At 51.0% G+C, this 19,329-nt stretch overlaps 1 protein-coding gene and 1 long non-coding RNA gene across 3 annotated transcripts; one reads left to right on the forward strand and one right to left on the reverse strand.

The window, feature by feature from the left end:
• Positions 1 to 2,730: 2,730 nt before the first annotated feature.
• Positions 2,731 to 11,573, reverse strand: Hpd (4-hydroxyphenylpyruvate dioxygenase). Of its 2 annotated transcripts, XM_021729303.3 has the most exons (14): positions 11,420 to 11,571; positions 11,289 to 11,315; positions 10,733 to 10,795; positions 10,333 to 10,437; positions 9,855 to 9,897; positions 9,619 to 9,701; positions 8,394 to 8,483; positions 7,327 to 7,430; positions 6,843 to 6,920; positions 5,993 to 6,155; positions 5,800 to 5,871; positions 4,340 to 4,462; positions 3,106 to 3,222; positions 2,731 to 3,028 (listed from the first exon to the last, which is right to left on the reverse strand). In XM_021729303.3, exons 1-14 carry the CDS (start codon positions 11,420 to 11,422, stop codon positions 2,918 to 2,920), a joined length of 1,182 nt encoding a protein of 393 aa, XP_021584978.3. In that variant the 5' UTR covers positions 11,423 to 11,571; the 3' UTR covers positions 2,731 to 2,917. The 2 variants fall into 2 exon arrangements, with proteins under 2 accessions (XP_021584978.3, XP_077895356.1); XM_078039230.1 differs by lacking the exon at positions 8,394 to 8,483 and having other exon boundaries at positions 11,420 to 11,573.
• On the forward strand, positions 6,103 to 18,874 carry LOC144375252 (uncharacterized). Its single transcript, XR_013434841.1, has 2 exons — positions 6,103 to 13,886; positions 17,624 to 18,874. It is a non-coding gene; the product is annotated as an uncharacterized LOC144375252 (long non-coding RNA).
• The last annotated feature ends 455 nt before the right edge of the window (positions 18,875 to 19,329 follow it).

A 19,329-nucleotide genomic window follows, 5' to 3' on the forward strand; every position in this document is an offset into this window, starting at 1 on the left:
TGCTGCTAATAGTCTGCAGCTAAGGAAACAAGATCAAGTATCTTACTGTCACCAGAAGTACCTGGAAAGGTGGTTCCTCAACCATGTTGGGAGACATCCCTCTGGACTGCAACTGACAGGAAGAAGAGACAGATAAAATACCACAAGTTGAGAAGAGAGTGCGCCCAGTGTTTGTGGCATTCCAGGGCCACTGGGCCTGGATCTGCTTGATCCCCCGACAGGGTGACAAGGGGCCTGTGGTGTTTATTAGATGGTGTCCAGGTTATTTCCATGACGGAAAGTCTTGGAATCTTAGCAAAAGCAACCTGACTGAAAAGATGTGGAGCCTCTCTTACTAGAGAAGTGTGGACAGCACTCTTTTTCCCTGACAAGCTGGCCAGAATTGGAAATTGCAAAATACCCCATGGCAGTTGGCACAAGGCAAGGAGACTGGGGCATCATTGTGGAAATGTTAACTGTTGTAACCTTTAAGAGGAAACATTAGATTGACATCAGGGATTTAAAAGGCACATAAGCCCTGGGCCCAAGTGTCCACTGTCAGAAGTTAAACCTGACATGCAAGGGGGTAAAAAAATAAATCTGAGAGGTATCGAGTAGGTGAGGCAGACGGTGCTGGGCCTTACAGGGGAACGTAAGGGTAACACAGGGGTCTAGCCCTAGGTACATAGAGGAAACTCATCTGAATACCAAAAAAAAAAAAAAAAAAAAAAAATACCTTGCATTCTGAAACAGTTCCTCCTGCCAAATTTTCCAGCTTAGTCAATGGCACTTCTGTGTCCTGCTTCACTCACATTCTGCTGCTGTCTAAGCTCAAAGTCCAGCCATCCTGGATTCTACCTTTCCCCTCCTCTCCCCTCCCAGATCTGGTGGTGGTTCTCTGTTATTCCTCAGATCTATCCACTTTCCCTCTGATCTCCCATAATCCTGCTGAGTAAGGCTCTTCCACTGGTTCCATAGCAGGGGGCTAAAAGGAGAACCCCAAGTTGAGATGTGTGTATATCTGACCAAGGGAGAGGTGGGTGGGGGTTCAAGGCAGACTTGGGCAGGAGTCCCTCACCCAGTCCCTTTTCCAGGAATAAAACCACATATTTCCTCACTGTGCAAGCCACACCTTTGATATGAAACTCGGCAGCTCTCAGCACTGTTCAAGAGATGAAGAAACACAGGCACTGAGAAGCCAGGTAGCATGACAAGGTCATACAGCTAGCGATGATCAGGATGTGAACCTGGCAGTCTGGTTCCCTAGTCTGAGCCCAGCTAACGGGAGATTACTCTGCCCAGAACCCAAACCTTCAGATGAATCTAAAGAGGCACCTACACTTAGCACCAGCTGCCTGTTGCTGCATAGGAAGGCAAGCCTGAGTCCTCTAACTGCTCCAGAAAGAACCAGAGTCTGTATATAAAAGAGCACAACTTTCTACAATATTGTTGCAAACTTGTTTGAAACCATGCAGACAATATAAAATACATCTATGGGCCAGATTTAGCCTAGAAGCCACCAATCTGCCGCCTTCTGGGTTATAGAATTTCCCTTTGCATAAGTCATGGGAGAATAGAGGGAGACTATTTTTGCATGGGCCTGGCCCCTGTTCATCTTGATTCTCTCCCATGTTCTTTTCATTTTTGAATTTCATGATCCCAGAAACCCTGATATTTTTTCTAATCTGAAAAAAAAAAAATCTTTCAATTTCCCCCATAATACCATCTCAGATTTTTTCCCCCTGCCTGAAGATCCATCCATCTGTACCTAGTTTTGAGTTGACTCTTATTAAGGGAGGGATGTCAACATGTAAAGCAGAAGGAAGAGACCAAATTTGCCCCCCACCCATCTCTTCTTTGATGCATGATTTTTTGTTTGTCTGTTTTTGCTGTGCTGGGGACTGACAGCACCCAGGGCCTTGCACACACATTCTAGGCAAACTACCGCTGAGCTACTCCCCTAACCCCCTCATCTTTGATTTTGAAGAAATACTTGCCTCTCAAGGGTTTTAGGACCAGTTGCCTCATTCTTTTGCAAGGGTCGCTGGTAGCTGAGTATGAAGAGCCCCTTTCTAAAAGAATTTCTCACTGGGGACAAGGGCGGGTGTAGTGGCATTGGGTGGGGCATCGTGAACTGTCACGTGAGGGCGCAGGGCAGAAGCTGAGAGGCTCAGATCCCTTCTACCCGTCCTGAGTCCTTTGGTTGCCCAGCAAGGATGGCGCCCCTAAAGTACCTTGGCTAACTCTCCCCTCTCACTTGTTCAGAGGTTTGGACGCCCGGTAACCAAATCCAAGACAGCGCATCTTTAGCAGTCATAAAGCCACCAGTCTGGATGCTGCCACCTTCTGTCCCACTTCAGGACCTATCTCTTGCCGCTATCTTTACCCGCGAAACACTTTCCCTCGGCGGCTCCCCAAAGTCACCTTCTCAGAGGGGCTTTCCCTCGATTGAATTAGTCCTCCTCCCAACTCCACCGCCTCTCAACCTCAGACCTGCTTGACTGTCTTCTAGGAAACGGTACTACCCGTCCTTTCCCCTAGATTGTAGGCTCCCCGTCCCCATGTTCCAGAAATCCCCTCGACCAGCGCAGTCCCGCTTAGCAAAGCGCTTGCACCCCACCCTACGCTGGCTCGGGTCGCAGGGCGCGGGGATCCCCTAAGGCAGATGCCTCCGAAATGCCGTGGCGCTGGCCTCCCCCTCGTGGCGAAGGGGCGCCACTGCTCCTCCCGGACACAAACTCCACACACCGCCCTGGACCAGGTCCACTTTAATCGCAAGAGTAGCTCAACCAGGGGGCGTGGTCAGAGGTGGGCGGAGTCTTGGATCCCGAAGTCGATTGGGGTCTAAATGCGGAAGCGAGGCCGGCGGATCTGACTTTGAGGGCAGAGAAGGTGGGCGTGTTACAGTACTAGGGGCTCGGCCATCGGTGGGCGGGGCCTACATGCCGGACACCTCCCCGTTTGTCTCCAGATCTGTGAGGTTGCCTCGGATCGCCTGCTCCTCCTCGAAAGCCTTGAACAGCGAGTTGAAGTTGCCAGCTCCAAAACCCTGGAGTGGGAGACAGCAGGTGAGCTGGGGACCCAGAAAGCCGATGGCACTCCCTGCAGTCCCTGCTCAGGGCCTACCTGGTGGTTGTGGCGCTGGATGACTTCCAGGAAGAGTGTAGGCCTGTCCTGCATAGGTTTGGTGAAGATCTGCAGGAGGTAGCCTTTCTCATCATAATCCACCAGGATTTTCAGCTCCTGGGCGAGAGATAGGGAGCTCCGTTAGAAGGATTGCTTAGCATGTGTGAGGTCCTGGGTTCAATCCCCAGCACTCCACACACAAAAAGAAATGAAGTACTGACTTAGGCTAAAACTGGATGAACCTTGAAGACTTTATACTAAGTGAAAAAACCTAGTCATAACACATCACATGTTGTATGGTTTCATTTATATGAAATTCCAGATGAGGCAAATCTGTAAGACCAAAGGGAGTCTAGTGGTTGCCTAAAGTTGGGGCAGGAGGAGTGAAGTGGACGGTTTGGGAGGTAACAACTAAAAGGATCAGGGTTTCTTTGGGGGAAAATGAAAATGTATGTTCTTAATTTGAGCTGGGCATGGTGGCATACGCCTGTAATCCCAGCATCTTGAAGGTTGAGGCAGGAAGATCACGAGTTCAAACCCAGCTTCAGCAACTTAGCAAGGTCCTAAGCAACACAGTGAGACTCTGTCTGAAAATAAAATATAGAAAGGGCTGGAGGTGTGGCTCAGTGGTGAAGCACTCCTGGGTTCAATACCTTGTACAAAAAAATAAAATCTAAAATTCGTTTTGATTTTAGCATATAGATAATGGGGTAACATTTAATGTGATTTCTATGCCCCCAAAAAGCTGCTAAAAGGCAAAACCAAAAAACAAAAACAAAAACAAAAAACTTCAATGCTTTGTGGCTAAAGAAGTGCAAAATCCCGTCGTAAGAGCCCCCAAGTGGAACTGCCTACCTGCTTTGGTACACCTCTTCTCAGATGCTGTCTTCAATCCACACGAGCCTTCTTCCTGCTCCTCAAGCACTTGGAGCTTGCTCCCACCCCATCACCTTTGCACCTGCTCTTCCCTCTGCTGGGATGCTCTTCCTAGCTCTCTTCTTGGCCAGGTCCCTCTTATTATATAGCTTTCAATTAAAGTCACCTTCTCAGAAAGTTCGCCACTAACGTAGCCCTAGGTTGCCTGTTTTAACTTTATATGGCACCGACATACACACACATACTCTGTTTCTTTCTGGTTTTCCCTCTGTGTGACTGTGTCTGCTGCAGGGTGAGGGAGGCCAGATGGAACTCGGGGCTCATGTTGCCAGTGGCCTAGCATCCCGCTGGGCCTCACCTCCAGCACGTCAATGCTCTCCTTCACCCGGATCTTGGCTGTCTTGAGATTCTCCCGAAGTTGCTTGTAGTAGGTTGACGGAACACTCAAGAACTCCAGGCCTCGGTCTCTCAGGCTACGAATCTGTTGTAGAGCAGGTTGAGGTCAGCCTCTGTCTTTCTAGGCTCAGTGTCCCTAAGCCAGGTGGAGCTGCTGGGCCATGAGGAGGCAGGATCCCTGTCCTTGCTCTCCTGAGTGCCAAGATGCAGTGTGGCCTCAGCCCCTTCTGTCCTTGTCTGAGTCCCATTAGAGCAGGGATCCATGACATTCACAGAGCACCCATTATGTGCCTGTCTTTCTAGTCTTGCCTCCTCCTGTCCGTGAAGCAATCCTGTCCTGTGCATTTCATAGCTGGGAAACTGAGGCATCGAGAGATTTAAGTATCTGTTCTCAGCAGAGAAGCCAGAATGGATTTTATTAAAACACAGGCCAAATCATGCCTCTTGGTGCTTACCTCAGGGTGGTGCCTCTTCTCAGAGTCCAATTCCAGGTTCTTGCCAGGCCCTCACCAGCTGCCCCCACTTCCACCTTAGACTCCATCTCCCACCTCTCTTTCCCTTGCTCATTCTGTTCCAGTCACACTGATGATCTCCTTGCAGTTCCTGCAACCTTCCTGGAAGATGCCCATCTCAGGGCCTTTGCCTGAGTCATCCCTCCTGCCCAGGGTCCTTCTTAGAGATTTCCACGGGCTTCTGTCCTTCCAACCCTTTGCATTCTCAAAAGTCTCCTTCCCTATGTGACCTTCCTTCACCTTCTTTAAAGGTGAAAATCCCCCACCCTTGCTCCCCCATATCCCACCTGTTCTTCCAGACCTCTCACACCACCTATTTATTTAATTTGCTTTTTGACTCCATAAGAGCAGAAACTGTTACTAATGTGTCCCACATACCTAAAATAGCACCTAGCACATGGCAGAGCCTCAACAGGCATGATACAAATGAAGTTCCACAGGATTGGATGGGACAGTCCAGGCTCTTCCCCTTAAGGCCTAGGCAGGACCCGCCTCCCCAAGGGCTAGAGCTATAGACACAGGGTGCTTAATTTGGAGGAAAGGACAAGTCTCATCTTATTGTATAATATCCTCATTTTCGAGATGAGGCAGCTGAAGCCCAGGAAGGCTGCTGAGTGCCCCAGAGACAAATGGCAAGGGACTTGAAGATCTGGGAACAGGATGCCATCTTCCTTATCCTCTGGCATCTGTCACCACTAAAGCCAGGGTGTTCTAGAGACACTAAACTCTTCTGAGTGAGGTGGATTGGGATTACTTGCACAGGAGTTGCAGGAACCAGGCAGGGAACCCTGTCAGCCCTCCAGGCTGGAGAAGGGGACCCAGAATGCCACTGCCCCCTCCCTTCCCATTCTGCAGAGACCATCCCTGGAGCTGAAGGAAGGGGGCTTAAGGCCAGGGATGGTGTTCTAACCGCTGTGATGATGTCCTGGGTCTTCAGGGCAATGTGCTGGACTCCAGCTCCCCCATTATAGTCCACATATTCCTGGGAAAGGCAAACAGGAGGCCCCAGTCATTGCTTCTGTTCCCCATACCCCTGCCCTGCCCTGCCGGAGGCCTCAAGCCTCTTCCCTCCTCTCTCCTTCCCCAGCCAGGCAGGGCCGCACCTGGATCTGGGATTTCTTCCTGCCCATTGCAGGTTCATTAATGGGCATCTTGATGGTCTCCTCATAGTTGGTCACCACAATGGAGCGCAGAGAGCTGTACTCTGTGTGCACTTGTGTGTCATCCACAGACCAGAAGCGATGGAACTGTAGGTTCCTCAGGTACCTGCAGGTGGCAGGCAGGACACATCTGCTCTGAGTTCTGGCCTGGGACTGGCTTCCCCTGCTCCCACTTCCACCCTCCAGATCATGTCCCCACGGGGGCTCCAGAAGGGAGATGACAATCACATCATACATGTTATAGGTCTTTACCCTTGTTGTGACAGTTTTCCTCAAGGTGGAAATAAAGTGTCTCATATCAGAAGCCACATAGGAGGCCATGCTCAGGCAGGGGGACTGGGTGGGGCAGGGGGATCCTGTGCCTCCTGCTGGACTTTAACTGCCACTGCGATGGTATTAGGGAACCTTGAGTGGTAATTAGGTCACCCAGGGCTCTGCCTTAGGAGTATGTTAATGTTATGGTCAGAGCCAGTCAGTTCCCCCATTGGGTTTGTTCTAAAGGGAACTCAGGTCTCTGCTCTGTCTGTCCCCACTTCCCACCATAGGAGGCCAGCAGGAAGCAGACCAAGTCAGGTAGAGGCATCTGCCCCCCACTGACTGGAAGGAACACCCCTGCAGTTCCCCATGGGGGGAGCTGTCGATTGCTATAGGCCATGAACCCCTCGTTTCAGGGGACAATGTATGGGGAATAACTGAAGGGCTGTCCCAGGTTCACCTCCCACCCACCTGAGCTCCTTTCCACCTGGTACAAGGACTAGGGCGAGGGCCCTTGTGAGGGAGGGACAGGGCTCACCATTCTGAGGCAGACAGCATCTCCTGATCAGGCTGATTTCCTACAATGTGATCGATGATCTCGAGACCACACTTGGGTCTAGGAAAAGGACAGCACTGAGGGGCAAGGAGAAGGCTGCCCTCCAAATCTCACCAATCCCTCTGCCCCCCACATAATAGCCACAGCACCCACCTACGCAGCTCTTACAGGGGGCCAAAGCGCTTAATTAACTCATTAGTGCAACCCCTACTTTATAGATGAAGACCCAGGGCCATCGAGAACTGCAGCGCCCTGCCCAAGGTCCACTGGTTGAGGAGGGAGGAGGCTGGGATGGGACCTGGGGCCCTCAGGTGTTGTGGCCCGTGTATTCTATGCCCTCAGAGGGCTCCAGTAGCCACCAGGAGCTCGGTCCCATCACAGAAGCCCAGTCCACATGGAGGAGGTGGACAGGCTCTCCACCCGCCTCAGAGCTTTCCACCAGACTCCTGCAGACTGGGGCACTCACAGCTTGGGAAGCAGGGAGTCCTTGAGCAGGGGGGCCTCGAATCCAGGTAAGAACCGGCCGGTGTAGTTTGTCTTCTCCACCAGAGTGTGTGTGGTGTCCCCATACTGCAGATGGGAAGCAGACTGGTTCAGTTCTAGGACCCCACCCATGCTTAGGCAGGGGGATGGGGTTGGGCAGGGCTGGGTCTTTTCATGGCCCGGAACCAGCCTGAGTTCCTAAGTGGATCCTGGGAAAGTCACTTCCCCTGACTGACATGTGTTGCCTTCTATCATTTACTTAGGAGTTTCAATCTCAATCTAACTGCCTCAGGGGACCAGAAGCCCTGTGGGGACAGGGATGCTGTTTTACTCATCATGCTGTCTTTGGCTCCTAGGCAGTGCCTGGTGCATAGCAGGTGCTCAACGAAACTGTGTTGACAATGAAAACCATGGAGGCATCAGCTCTAATCATGATGAAGGGTATTCAATGGGCTTAATGCCTGATGTGATCTTGAGGAGGTGGAACCTTGGGTTGTCTATGTCCTACAGCAGCACGGGGCTGCAGAATCATCTCTGCTGAGTATCTATGGTGTGCCAAGCTCTGCTCTTCTAAGTGCTCTACACCAATGGTCACACTCAGTCCTCACAATGGCCCTGACTGGGGTTCTAGCTGAAGTACATGAGGCACAAAATGGTGCATTCGTGTGCCTCAGGTCACACAGGAGTCCAGTTCCAATTTATTTAAATTGAGTCACAGAGAGGGAAGTTGGTCTGTTCATGGACTCATAGCTAGTGTGGGGCGTGTCTTCCCAGGCCCACCCTTCTCTCCTTTTGAACAAGCCTCTGTACAAAGTTGATAACCCCAAGCTGTTAGCTCTCACTGGAGGGGGGAGGGGAACCTGGGAAGGGTGGCTGGTGGCCCCCTGCCACCTCTGCACTCTGGCCAGGAACTTTGAGAGGTCAGAGCCCAGGGGAAGCCCATGTTCTGAGGCCCATGGGTGGGATGGTGTAATGGGGTGAATTAGGAGCATCCTGGCATCTCAGTGGGTTCTGGCAGCAGGAAGGACAGGGACATCAAAGGGAACTCACCGTCTGCAGCACAGCAAACTTCACCTTCCCAAATTTGTCTTCCTCCACCCAGGGCTCCCGCACTACCTTGGCCCCCCGTTCTCGGGCTTTCTGCAGGGAGATGGAGCATGGGGAGGCAGTGAGGGCTGGGGCCCCTGAGTCCTGGCCTGCTGCTCCGGCTGGGTTGGTTTTTATGTGTTTCTGACATGGCAGTGTCACCTGTCTCCCCCACCAAAGTGTGCCTCGTCCCCGTTGAGCAAGAAGGGAAACTGAGGCCCAGGCTCAGAGTTGGGGCTTGGGAGACAAGGCGGTGTGTGTGTGTGTGTGTGTGTGTGTCTGCTTCTCCTAACTCACTCTGTGGCCCTCCTCCCCCTCCAGTCCTCAGCTTCCCTCCCTGTACAAAGAGTGGAGGATAAGAAGAATGGGGGTGGACATTTCTGAAGTGACCTCTGTGTGTCGGGCCCTGTGCCAGGAGCCCTGCATGCCAGGTCTGTGCCTTAATTTAGCAAGCCCTTGCTTACTGCAGGCCAATGCGACACCCAGGCCAGGCTTGTTCTGAGGATGCACCTGGGCAGTCCTCACAGCAGCACTGTCTGCCTTCTACAGGGAGGAACACGACTTCACACAGCTGGGAAGATCCAGACCCAGTCATGCTAGCTCTGGAATCTACTCTGAACCTCCAATCCACCTTTTTTTTTTTTTCCTTCAGTGCTGGGGATTGAACCCAGGGCCTCACCATTCCTTAGGACTGCATTTGGTTCAGAGTCATAGTCCAGAAATTGTAATTTCCACTCCCCACCCCATTTCTCTCTCTCTCTCTCTCTCTCTCTGGTACCCGTGTTTGAAACCCAGGGGCACTTAATCATTAAGCCATATCCCCAGCCCTTTCTAGTGTTACTTTGAGGCAGGGTCTCCCTAAGTTGCTTAGAGCATCACTAAGTTGCTGACTCTGCCCTTGAACTTTTGATCCTCTTGCCTCAGCCTCCTGAGCTGCTAGATTACAGGCATGTGCCACCATGTCTGGCTCCATTACCTCTTAAAACTCAGTGAGGTACAGGCTATGATTATCCCCATTTTACATGTGTGGGAACATGAAATTGAAGACACACAGTAAGGCCAGGCTTCCGTCCCTAGGACTTAGGTATGTCACGCTAACATCCAACCCTGACTGACAGGGTCCCTGTGGCCCAAGGAGAGCTGGCTATGCCTAAGGCCTCTTCCCAGGCCAGCCCAGGTGCATTCTCACCTGCACGATGTAGTCACAGTCTTCTACCTCGAAAGCCACGTCTTTCACGCCATCCCCGTGTTTCACCAGGTGGTCGCCCATCTCTGTGGTCAGCAGGGAGTGCTGGCACTGGAGTTCAAGGCCCCTGGACAGGCTCTCAGCCTTCTGGGCTCAGTTCCCCTCGTGCCCTTCCCAGGCCCTGCCCTCTGACACCTGACCCTCTCCAATAGCCCTGCTGCCACCCCGGGGCCCCTCACCTTTATTCCAGGGGTTGAGTGCAGAGGAGAAGACAAACACAATCTACAGTGGTGGAGAAGGGTGTGTGACCAGTGGCTCAGGGAGCATGGGCAGGTGCACCTCCCCTCACTCCTACTCAACCCCCCTCACCTCTTGGTGAGCAGCGGGCAGCCATGCAGGACTCCTGAATCACAGCTTCTACCTCCTTCTCTGCCTTGCCTCTCCCCATGGTCCTGAGGGCTGGGGACTTTATCCCGTGCCACCCCTGGGACCCATGATCAGCTGTTGGGTCCCCTGCGGGAGAACTCCCAGAACCCCATGGGCCACAACTCTGCTGAAACTCCCTACACCTATGGCCTTGGCTTGCTGAACTTGTGGGGCCAGCACTGGACCAGGCTGAGGAGACCCGCCTGGGAAGGTCCCTGTTACAAAGGTGCCTACCACGTTAGAGCCCCCAAGAAGCCCTGAGAGCAAGGGGTCCCTGGGGTGTGGACGCACCTTTCCTTGCTTGACCACATGGCTGACCACCTGCCGGGAGCCCGTCTCCAGGCCCCTGTAGGCTAGTGGCTCGAAGCCCATCTTGCTGCAGTAGAAGGAGGCAGCCTAAAGACAGAGAGGTGAAGTGTTCGTGAGGGTGGAGAACCTGCCTGGGGCCCAGATGAGAGTCCCTGTCCCCTGCCTGCCCTCTTGCCCAGGAGCAGAGACTGCATTGGGGAAAAGACTGCTCTTGGGTACATTGTGCCCTCCCAGAAGTTTCCAGCTAGGCTCAAAGCTTTGCATCCCTACTGGGCCCCATTTCCCCCTTCCAGGATTCAATCCTAGACCAGCTGGGGGCCTGCCCTGTCCAGGGGGGCCTCTTGCCTGTCCTCTGCCCACTCCAACACCTTGCCCTGGTTACCTGCTTTGCGTTGCCAACCCAGAAGGTCACAGAGTGGAAGTGAAGGAATCGGCCTCTCTCAGGCTGCAGGAGGAGAGAAGGAGGGAGGCTGAGTCCTTGGAAGGAGGTCTAGAGAAGTGCAGGTGGAGAGGTTTCCCCTGCCCGCTCCCTCGCCCAGACTCAGCCCCAGCACCTAGGAGAGGCCAAACTCCACCGAGCTCTGCCTAGCCTCAGGAGACACTGCTCACTTAGAAATTGAGCCCCTGGAGTGTGCAGGAGTGTCTGGGACTGGGAAAGCCCCTCAGGAGACAGCCCAGCTTTCCCAGGAGGAACAGCCACAGCAGCAGGGATTGAAGGGAGACTTAGCCAGAGCTTCCAGATGAGATGAAGAAGTCAGCAGGTGAATGAAGAAGAGCTGACAGTTTTTCAGGAGGGTGCAAGTGAGTCCAGCCAGTCTGGGAGAGCCCAGGTATTAACAGACCCCCAATCTTGTTCCTCTCCACTTTGTGCTCACATGCTGGTCTCCCCAGCCCAGACACCCTTCTGGACCCAGGTTCCCCATTCCCTTCCTGCTCACCTTTGCTCCTTTGTCAGTATAGGTCGTCTAAGGAGAAAGAAAAAGACAGTGAGGCTCTGCCAGGGGGACAGGCACTGCTGAAGTCTCATGGCAGGTCCTCATCCCCACCATGGCCCTAGGCAGACCCTTACCATGGCTGATCTGTGTCAAGCTTCCGGCCAGGAAGACAGGAAAGCACAGCTTGGGAGTGCTGGACAGAGGTATTTACCAGGGGGCAGGGCCTTCCCCTGACCTCCCTGGTCCGCCTGGGGGTGGGGAGGTGAGCTCAGCTCCAAAGGCCTTGCCTCTGAGCCTCACAGGACAAGGCAATGCTGCCAGGCTCAGAGGGGGAGTGACTTACCCTGGTCCACTAGGCAGTGGGGGCAGAGCCAGGGCAAGGAGCCCAGGGTACATTTCCGCCAGGACCCCAGGGTGGGACTGTGATCTTTGCCATCCAGAGTCAAAGCTCAGAAGCCAAGGCCAGCTTGAGGGCAGTGGTAGCTTGAGAACTTCTTACTCCGGGAATCTGTGCACTGGTCTTGAATCCCTCTTGGCAGAACAAACACATAGACTGTCTTTGGGATAAAAGGGTTTTTCCATGGCAGTTGGAGCACGTGTACAGGGGTTTGCTTTCTGGTTCTGCTCTATACTGTGTGACTGGGGAACGCCACAGGCCCTCTGACCTCAGTTTTTCCATCTATAAAATGAGAACCATAATAGCATGACAGGACTTCTGTGAGATACAGTGCCAGTCTTTGGAGTTGGACCTGCATAGAGGACAGCATGCAGGCTCAATAGCTGTTTTTTTTTTTTTTTGTGATTTTGGGGGCCCTGATAGGGGTTGAGTCCTTGACATTGCTATGGCCTGAGTATTGGAAGAGAGCATTGGCCTTGCCCCTGCCCCAGTCTCCAGCACCCACCAGGCTCTGGGTCCATGCCAGTCTCCTGAAACTCTCTTCATTGCTTTGATGATGGAAACCCTGGCCAGCAACCCTGGGGGCTGGAGTACAGGTCAGAGGACTCTCCCAGGCTGTGCCCTTGGCAAGTGGCTGCACAGAACTGGAGTGTGAGCCAGGGCTTCTACCTCTGGGGCCCACAGTTTAAATTGCATCAAAATGGGAGATATTGATGTCCCCAGGAAACTGAGGCCAGAGTGGCAAACGCATTTCCCCAAGGTCCCAGAGCTGGTGACCTTGGAGTCAGAACAGAACTCTGCCCTGCAGCCCATTGGACTCTGCAGCTGGGTCTCATCCACCCATCCACCCATCCCCTCCCTGCCTTTCTCTGTCTTCTGGACTATTCTGTAGGCAGGTGAGGTGGTCCCACCCCCTCATTCTTTACCTCCTAGATGGCTCTCCAGGCTTCCTGCCTCCCCACTACCCACATCCACTTCAGCTCCCTGAGTCTATTTTCCATTTGAGAAAACTAGAGTGGAGCTCACAGGCCTAGAAGGTTCCACTGGGGGAGAAGAGCTCAGTGCAGCCCACCCATCCCCCCAAGCCAGCAGGAACACCTTGTCCCCTGCACACTGTGGCCAACTCAATTCCTGGAGCCTGGCCTGGCTAATATGCTAGGCACAAGGTCAATGTTTGCTGAATCCAGGAAGCACATCATCAACAGCCCTGGGAGCCAAAGGCTGGTGTCCAGTTCAACTGAGCAGGGGTGGTGACTATGTTCCTCCTCCCCTCTGGACTTTGCTTCCAGAAACATTGTGGGTCTGAGTCCCATCTGGATGCCTACAGGTGCCACTGCCATCTGTGGGCAGAGCCCTGGGAGGGGAACGTGTGTAGCCCTGTGTCTGGAGCACCCTTGTTCCTCCGTGATGCCACTAGCTCGGACTGGGCTCAGGTGATAACAGATTAGCAGCAATCGGATGTGGCCGTTGCTCTCTGTGCCCAGCCTGGGCCAAGAGATGGGCTCCAGGGAACTTGCTCAACTGTTACTCTAAACAGATGGGCACCTGAGATCCAACCTGCACCACACCCTGAGGGGCAGAAAGGGTACACATTGGGGGCTGGGCTGGCACCCTGGAACCTGGATTTCAGAAATGACAAGAGTGGTTATGCCCAGAGGGTTTGCACAAGTGGCGGGTGGAGATGGAGCTGGGTGGTAGAGCACTTGCCTACCATGTGTGAGGCCCTGGGTTTGATCCTTGGCACCACAGTGGGGAGTAACACACACACACACACACACACACACACACACACAGTGGTTTCCCCTTCCCTGGGATTTGGGCTGTTCTCTGTAGAGAGTGCCAACAACCCACACCTGGCAGAACCCTGGACTCTGACTCGGTCCAGCGTTCCTCGAAGAAACTATGTCACACGCTGCTGCAGGAATGAGCATGTGACCCCATGGGGCTGAGGACTGGGAGCTTCGCTGGCTTCCTGTGACTTTACCTGGTGTACCTTTCCCTTTGCTCACTTGGCTCTGCTCTTTGGCTATAATGAATCCCAGGGTGCCTGTGGCTGTAACCAGGACTGAGAGTGCTCCTAGCAAGTCACTGAACTGGGGCTGCTCTTGGGGACTTCTGGCGCTGTGCTGGCAGCCATGGCATCTCTACTCAGCCTGACACACTGGCGATGACTCCGCCTGGTTCACTGCTTCACAAAGCAGAAGGTTTGTTTGGGGAATGAAAGGCTGAAAGTCAAGCAGCGCTTCCCTGGAGTGGAGTGTGAGCATCCCAGCGGCCGCAGCCCTGGAGCCCTGGCGCCCTCCTCCTTGGCACTCTGATGGCCCCACCAGGCAGCCTGGCCCTGCAGTCCTGGCTGCACAGACCCCAGGTGCCTGACAGTGACTCCAAGCCAAAGTCAGGCACAGTTGCTTTGCCCAGTGAGTCAGATCCTGACTCCAGGATGGTGGCAGATTGGAGTCACCCCTCTGTGGGGCCACATAGGGCAAACACCCCATGGATCTGCTGGACCACCTGGGTCACTTACAGAAGCCTTGATAAAAGGTTTGCTCTTGCTCATCCAAGATTAGCCTGCTCTTCTGGCCCTGCCTGCCCGCCTTCCTTCTCTACCAGTGTTGGGGATGGAACCCAGGGCTGGCACATGTGATTTACATGCCACGCCCCAGTTCCAGCTCCATCTTTCTGTGGTCCGTTCCTTTAACTCAGGATCCCCACCCACAGCAGCATGTTGGGGAGGCCATGTCACAGGGCCTGGACCCCTCCAGCCTCTCTTGCTTGTTCCTGGTCCCTTGCATTTTGCAACTGTGGTCTGAACCTGATTCCACTTCACTCAGTTTCTTCCAGTGGGCACCCGCAGGAAGTACTGGGTCAAATGCAGAGCAGACCCAGTGAGACTTTGTCCCTCTAGGCTACTCAGGAGCTCAGGACCAACAGGGTAGGTTTTTTTTTTTTTTTTTTTTTTTTTTTTTTTTTGCTACCAGGACCAGGGATTGAGCCCTGGGGCACTCACCCACTGAGCCATACCCCTAGCCCCCCTTTTTTCTTAATATTTTGCTTTTTCTTTAGTTGTAGTCAGACACAATACCTTTATTTTATTTTATTTTTTATGTCTTAGTGAGGATTGAACCCAGGGCCTTGCATGTGCTAGGCGAGCGCTCTACCACTGAGCCACAACTCCAGCCCCGACCCCCAGCCCTTTTTATATTTTATTTAGAGACAGTTGCTTAGAGCCTTGCTAAGTTTCTGAGGGTGGCTTTAAACTTGGGATCCTCTTGCCTCCTCCTCCTGAGCCACTGAGATTACAGGCATACGCCATCGCACCTAGCTGGGAAATTTTATATATATATATATGTGTATATATGTTTATATACACACATACAAATAAATTTTCTATGTAATATATATAACTTTTTATTTATTTATAAATATGTATACACATATATAATCTATAAATATCTGTAACACACATATATATTTTTTAATATTTATTTATTTATTTTAGCTGTAGTTGGGCACAATATCTTTATTTTTATTTATCTTTATGTGATGCTGAGGATTGAATCCAGGGCCTCATACGTGTTAGGTGACTGCTGTACCTGGGGCTCTACTGAGCCCCAGCCCCAGTCCATGTATTGTTTTTTAAATTTGATTAATTTATTGTTTTACAGTGTCAGAGATCAGGCCCGAGGTGTCACCTGCTAGGCAAACTCTTGACCACTGGAGCAGCATCACCAGCTCTAGTGGTCAGTTATATAAAGCTTTCTTTCTTTCTTTTTCTTTCTTTCTTTCTTTTTTTTTTTTTTTTTGGTACTAGGGATTGAACTCAGGTATGCTCTACCATTGAGCTAACTCCCCAGCCCTTTAAAAAAAAAAAAAACACTTTTTTAGGGCTGGGGTTGCTCAGTGGGAGAGCACTTGCCTAGCATGTGTGAGGCACTGGATTCAATCCTCAGCACCACATAACAATACAAAAATAAAATAAAGGCATTATTATCAATCTACAACCAAAAAAGTATTTTTAAAATTTTATTATGTTTTTTAAAATATTTATTTTTTTACTTGCAGTTGTACACAATACCTTTATTTTATTTATTTATTTTTATGTAGTGCTGAGGATCGAACCAAGGGCCTTGCCCATGCTAGGCAAGTGCTGTACTGCTGAGCCACAACCCCAGTCCCGAATTTTGAAACAGGTTGTTTAAACTTGATGAGGGTAGCCTCAAACTTGCAATCCTCCTACCTGAGCCTCCTGAGTTGCTGGAATTACAGGTTTGTACTACCATGTCAGGATGTATATACCCATTTTGGAAATTTGTGAAAAAAATCAGGCTTTTTTTTTTCCCTGAACCTCTTCTTGAATCTAATGAATCCTTCTGGTTAAGTTTTAAAAAATATTTCTGTAAAAATGCCCTTTTTTCCCCCTGATACAAAGCCCACCTGGACAAAAGGTCTGGGGTTATTGAAAAAATTTAAAGATATAATTACTGAGTGGGTCCATTCATCAGCTTTATGTCACTATAACAAATACCTGAGATAAATCAATTTACAAGGACAAAGGTTTGTTTTGGCTCCCAGTTTTGGGTTTTCCAGACCCTGGTCCATTGGCCCCGTGGCTTTGGGCCTGAGGTGAGGCAGCACATCATGGTGGAGGCTCTTTTTTTTTTTTTAATTTTTTTAATATTTATTTTTTAGTTTTCTGCGGACACAATATCTTTGTTTGTATGTGGTGCTGAGGATCGAACCCGGGCCGCCGCACGCATGCCAGGCGAGCGTTCTACGGCTTGAGCCACATCCCCAAACCCTGGTGGTGGAGGCTCTTGATGCAACAAAACCACTTACTTCATGGCCAGGAAGTGAGGGGACAGAGGAGGAAGGGGCTGGGCTCTCACTATCCCTTGGAGGGCACGCCCCCAATCACCTGAGGACCTTCCCCTAGGTCCCGCCTCTTAAGTTCCCACTGCTTCCAGAAGCAACCAGACCAATCCTTTAACATGAGGGTTTGGGGGATGTTCCAGGTACAAACAGTTTTTTTTTTTTTTTTTTTTTTTAACCTGGGAGGCTCAGCACAGGAGGAAAGGGCATTTGTGAAGTTTCTGGAAGCTTTCCCTTCTTCCTGGAGGAAAACACCCCCTGCTGCCTTGGCAAGTTGATTCAATCTTTGAATTCTGAATCCAGTCCGGACTGGTTGTTGGCTGGCAAAGGGGTTTAGAACAAGATGCCTCTAGTGGTCCATTTGCAACCTGCACAAAACTGAATAATTTGGGCTCTAGTGAGAGCCTTAGGTCCTTCAGTGGGGGGTCACCCTGGGAGCCCTGATATTCTTTTTTTTTTTTTTAATATTTATTTCTTAGTTTTCAGCGGACACAACATCTTTGTTTGTATGTGGTGCTGAGGATTGAACCTGGGCTGCACGAATGCCAGTCGATCGCGCTACCGCTTGAGCTACATCCCCAGCCCATGAGCCCTGATATTCTGTTGGCCTGGCCCATGCACACCCTGCCACCACCTCCTTTTTTAAAATACACTTTGATGACGAATGGGACTCATTTTAGCTGGCTGCATCCAGGATCTCTGAAGGAGATAACTGAGACAGATGCTGTGCGTTGGTCTCGCCCTGCTGCATGGGGTCCTCCCGGTGATAATTTTGCTGTTAAGTTGTCTTGGTCAAGGGCAAAGGGAACAGACCATGCAGAATTACAGGGGTTCTGAGAGAGGCCTGCCTACAAGGTCAGCAGCTGGAGGTGGGGAGCTGGGGAGCATTGCTACCATCCCTGGTAAGAGGAACTTTCTGTGTAATGATGGAGAAAGAGCTCCAAGATACATTTAGTTAAAAAAACAACAACAACAAAAAAGGCCCAGTGTATGTGATAAGTTACCATTTGTGTAAAAACAAAACCTTTTCACAGGTGGTTTTCATTTTGTTCTTGCTGTTATTTTCCCGCAGTGCTAAACATGCCGCCTAGTCTCACAACTTGATGGAGGGTTAAAGGAAGAGGAACCAGTGCAGTCCTGTCACTTGGAACCTTCAGCTTTTCCGAGCATGGACTGCACAGTGTCTTCATGCTGATTTCCTTTTCAGTGCATCTAATTGCCCTTCCTGGTTCTGCAGCAAATTGTATTTACACGATTTTCATCATAATTTACAATTTTGCTAATGAAGACTTGGGGGGGGGGTCATACTGATTGAGGTATGATTTACACGGAGTGGAAGTCACTGTGTTCAGTGTACTTTGGAAAACATCTACAGTTGTGTCACCATCACCACAATCAAGATAAAGAACAATCCCTCAAATGTACCTACCCACCTTCACACTCCTTCCATCCCTTACCCCCTTGGGGCTCTGGCCCTTCTGACCCTACAGTTTTGCCTTCTCCAGAATATCAATATAAATGGGTCAGTCTTGTGAGTGTTTTACAGCAAGGAGATTGAACCCAGGGATTTGCTCATGCTAGGCAAGCGCTCTACCATTGAGCCCCCCAAACAGTCCTTATTTCTTATTTTGAGACAGGGCTTTGCTAAGTTGTTCTTAAGTTGAGGTTGGTCTTGAACTCACAATCCTCCTGCCTCAGCCTCCTGAGTTCCTGGGATCACAGGCATGGCCACTCTGCCTTTGGAGCACCAAAATTTTTAATTTTTGCATAGTTTAACTTATCTCCTTTTTCTTACCTCCCTATGTTTTGGGTGTTCTAAGATGTGAGCTGACATCTTAATGTAAAAGAAAAGACTCTTCAACACAAGCGTTGTGATCCACCAAGCAGTCACCTCTGGAGGCAGAGCACTTACTCAAAATAGTCATGTTGGCAGTAACATGAACTCCCCCCATTTTCTGGTCACTCTGTTTTACTTGCCAGGGACTGTGGTAAGCACGCAACCTGCCCTGCCCTTTCCTCATCGAACCCATCATCAATCCTCTGAGGTGGTTTTATCACCACATTTTACAGATTAGAAAGTGGAGGCTCAGAGAAGTGCCTCAGGACACACAGCTAGAAAGTCAACATCCGCAAATGGAACCTAGGCCCGCCTCTCACCAAAGTCCACACTCTCAGTTGATCTCACCATGCTGTAGCTGACCAGAAATAACCTCCACAGGGGGGTTGGGGTTGTGGCTCAGCGGTAGAGCGCTCACATGGTACGTGAGACACCCTGGGTTCAATCCTCAGAACCACATACAAATAAATAAAATAAAGGTATTGTGTCCAACTACAACTAAAAAAAAAAAGAAAAGAAAAGAAAAAAAAGAAAGAAAGAATCTCCATGTCATCTTCTAGCAGCAGGCAAATTCTGCTCTCCTGGTGCTTCCCACTAAGATCCTGGAGAAAGTGCCACTTCCTTTGGCCCATGGCTGAGTGGAAAGGGCAAGCTTGGCACAGAGGTCAAGTAGTCAGGGATGGTGGTGGCAGCAGAATGAGGGGACTCAGCAGCTCCCAGGGTAGAGCAAAGCCTCGGCACAGAGACTTGTGCTCCTGTGTCCATCACTAGCAGAGCGGCCTGAGGCAATTCACTCGCCCCCTCTGAGCCTCAGTTTGCTTGTTTGTACAATGGGAAGGTTAATAGGACCTTCCTCACAGGGTTGCTATGAGGACCATCTGATCTAATGTATGCAGCGAACTTTGCTTGATGCCTGGCATGTGGCAGGCACTCAGTGAATG

Source organism: Ictidomys tridecemlineatus, chromosome 2 (genome assembly GCF_052094955.1).
Source record: "Ictidomys tridecemlineatus isolate mIctTri1 chromosome 2, mIctTri1.hap1, whole genome shotgun sequence".
Taxonomy (NCBI): Eukaryota; Metazoa; Chordata; class Mammalia; order Rodentia; family Sciuridae; genus Ictidomys; species Ictidomys tridecemlineatus.

Excerpts from the sequence above, each read along its gene's own strand:
- Hpd (XM_021729303.3), bottom strand. Across the intron at positions 6,156-6,842 it reads ATGCTGTCTGCCTCAGAATG|GTACCTGAGGAACCTACAGT; the intron begins GTGAGCCCTGTC and ends TGCCACCTGCAG. Across the intron at positions 3,029-3,105 it reads TCCAGCGCCACAACCACCAG|GGTTTTGGAGCTGGCAACTT; the intron begins GTAGGCCCTGAG and ends CTCCCACTCCAG.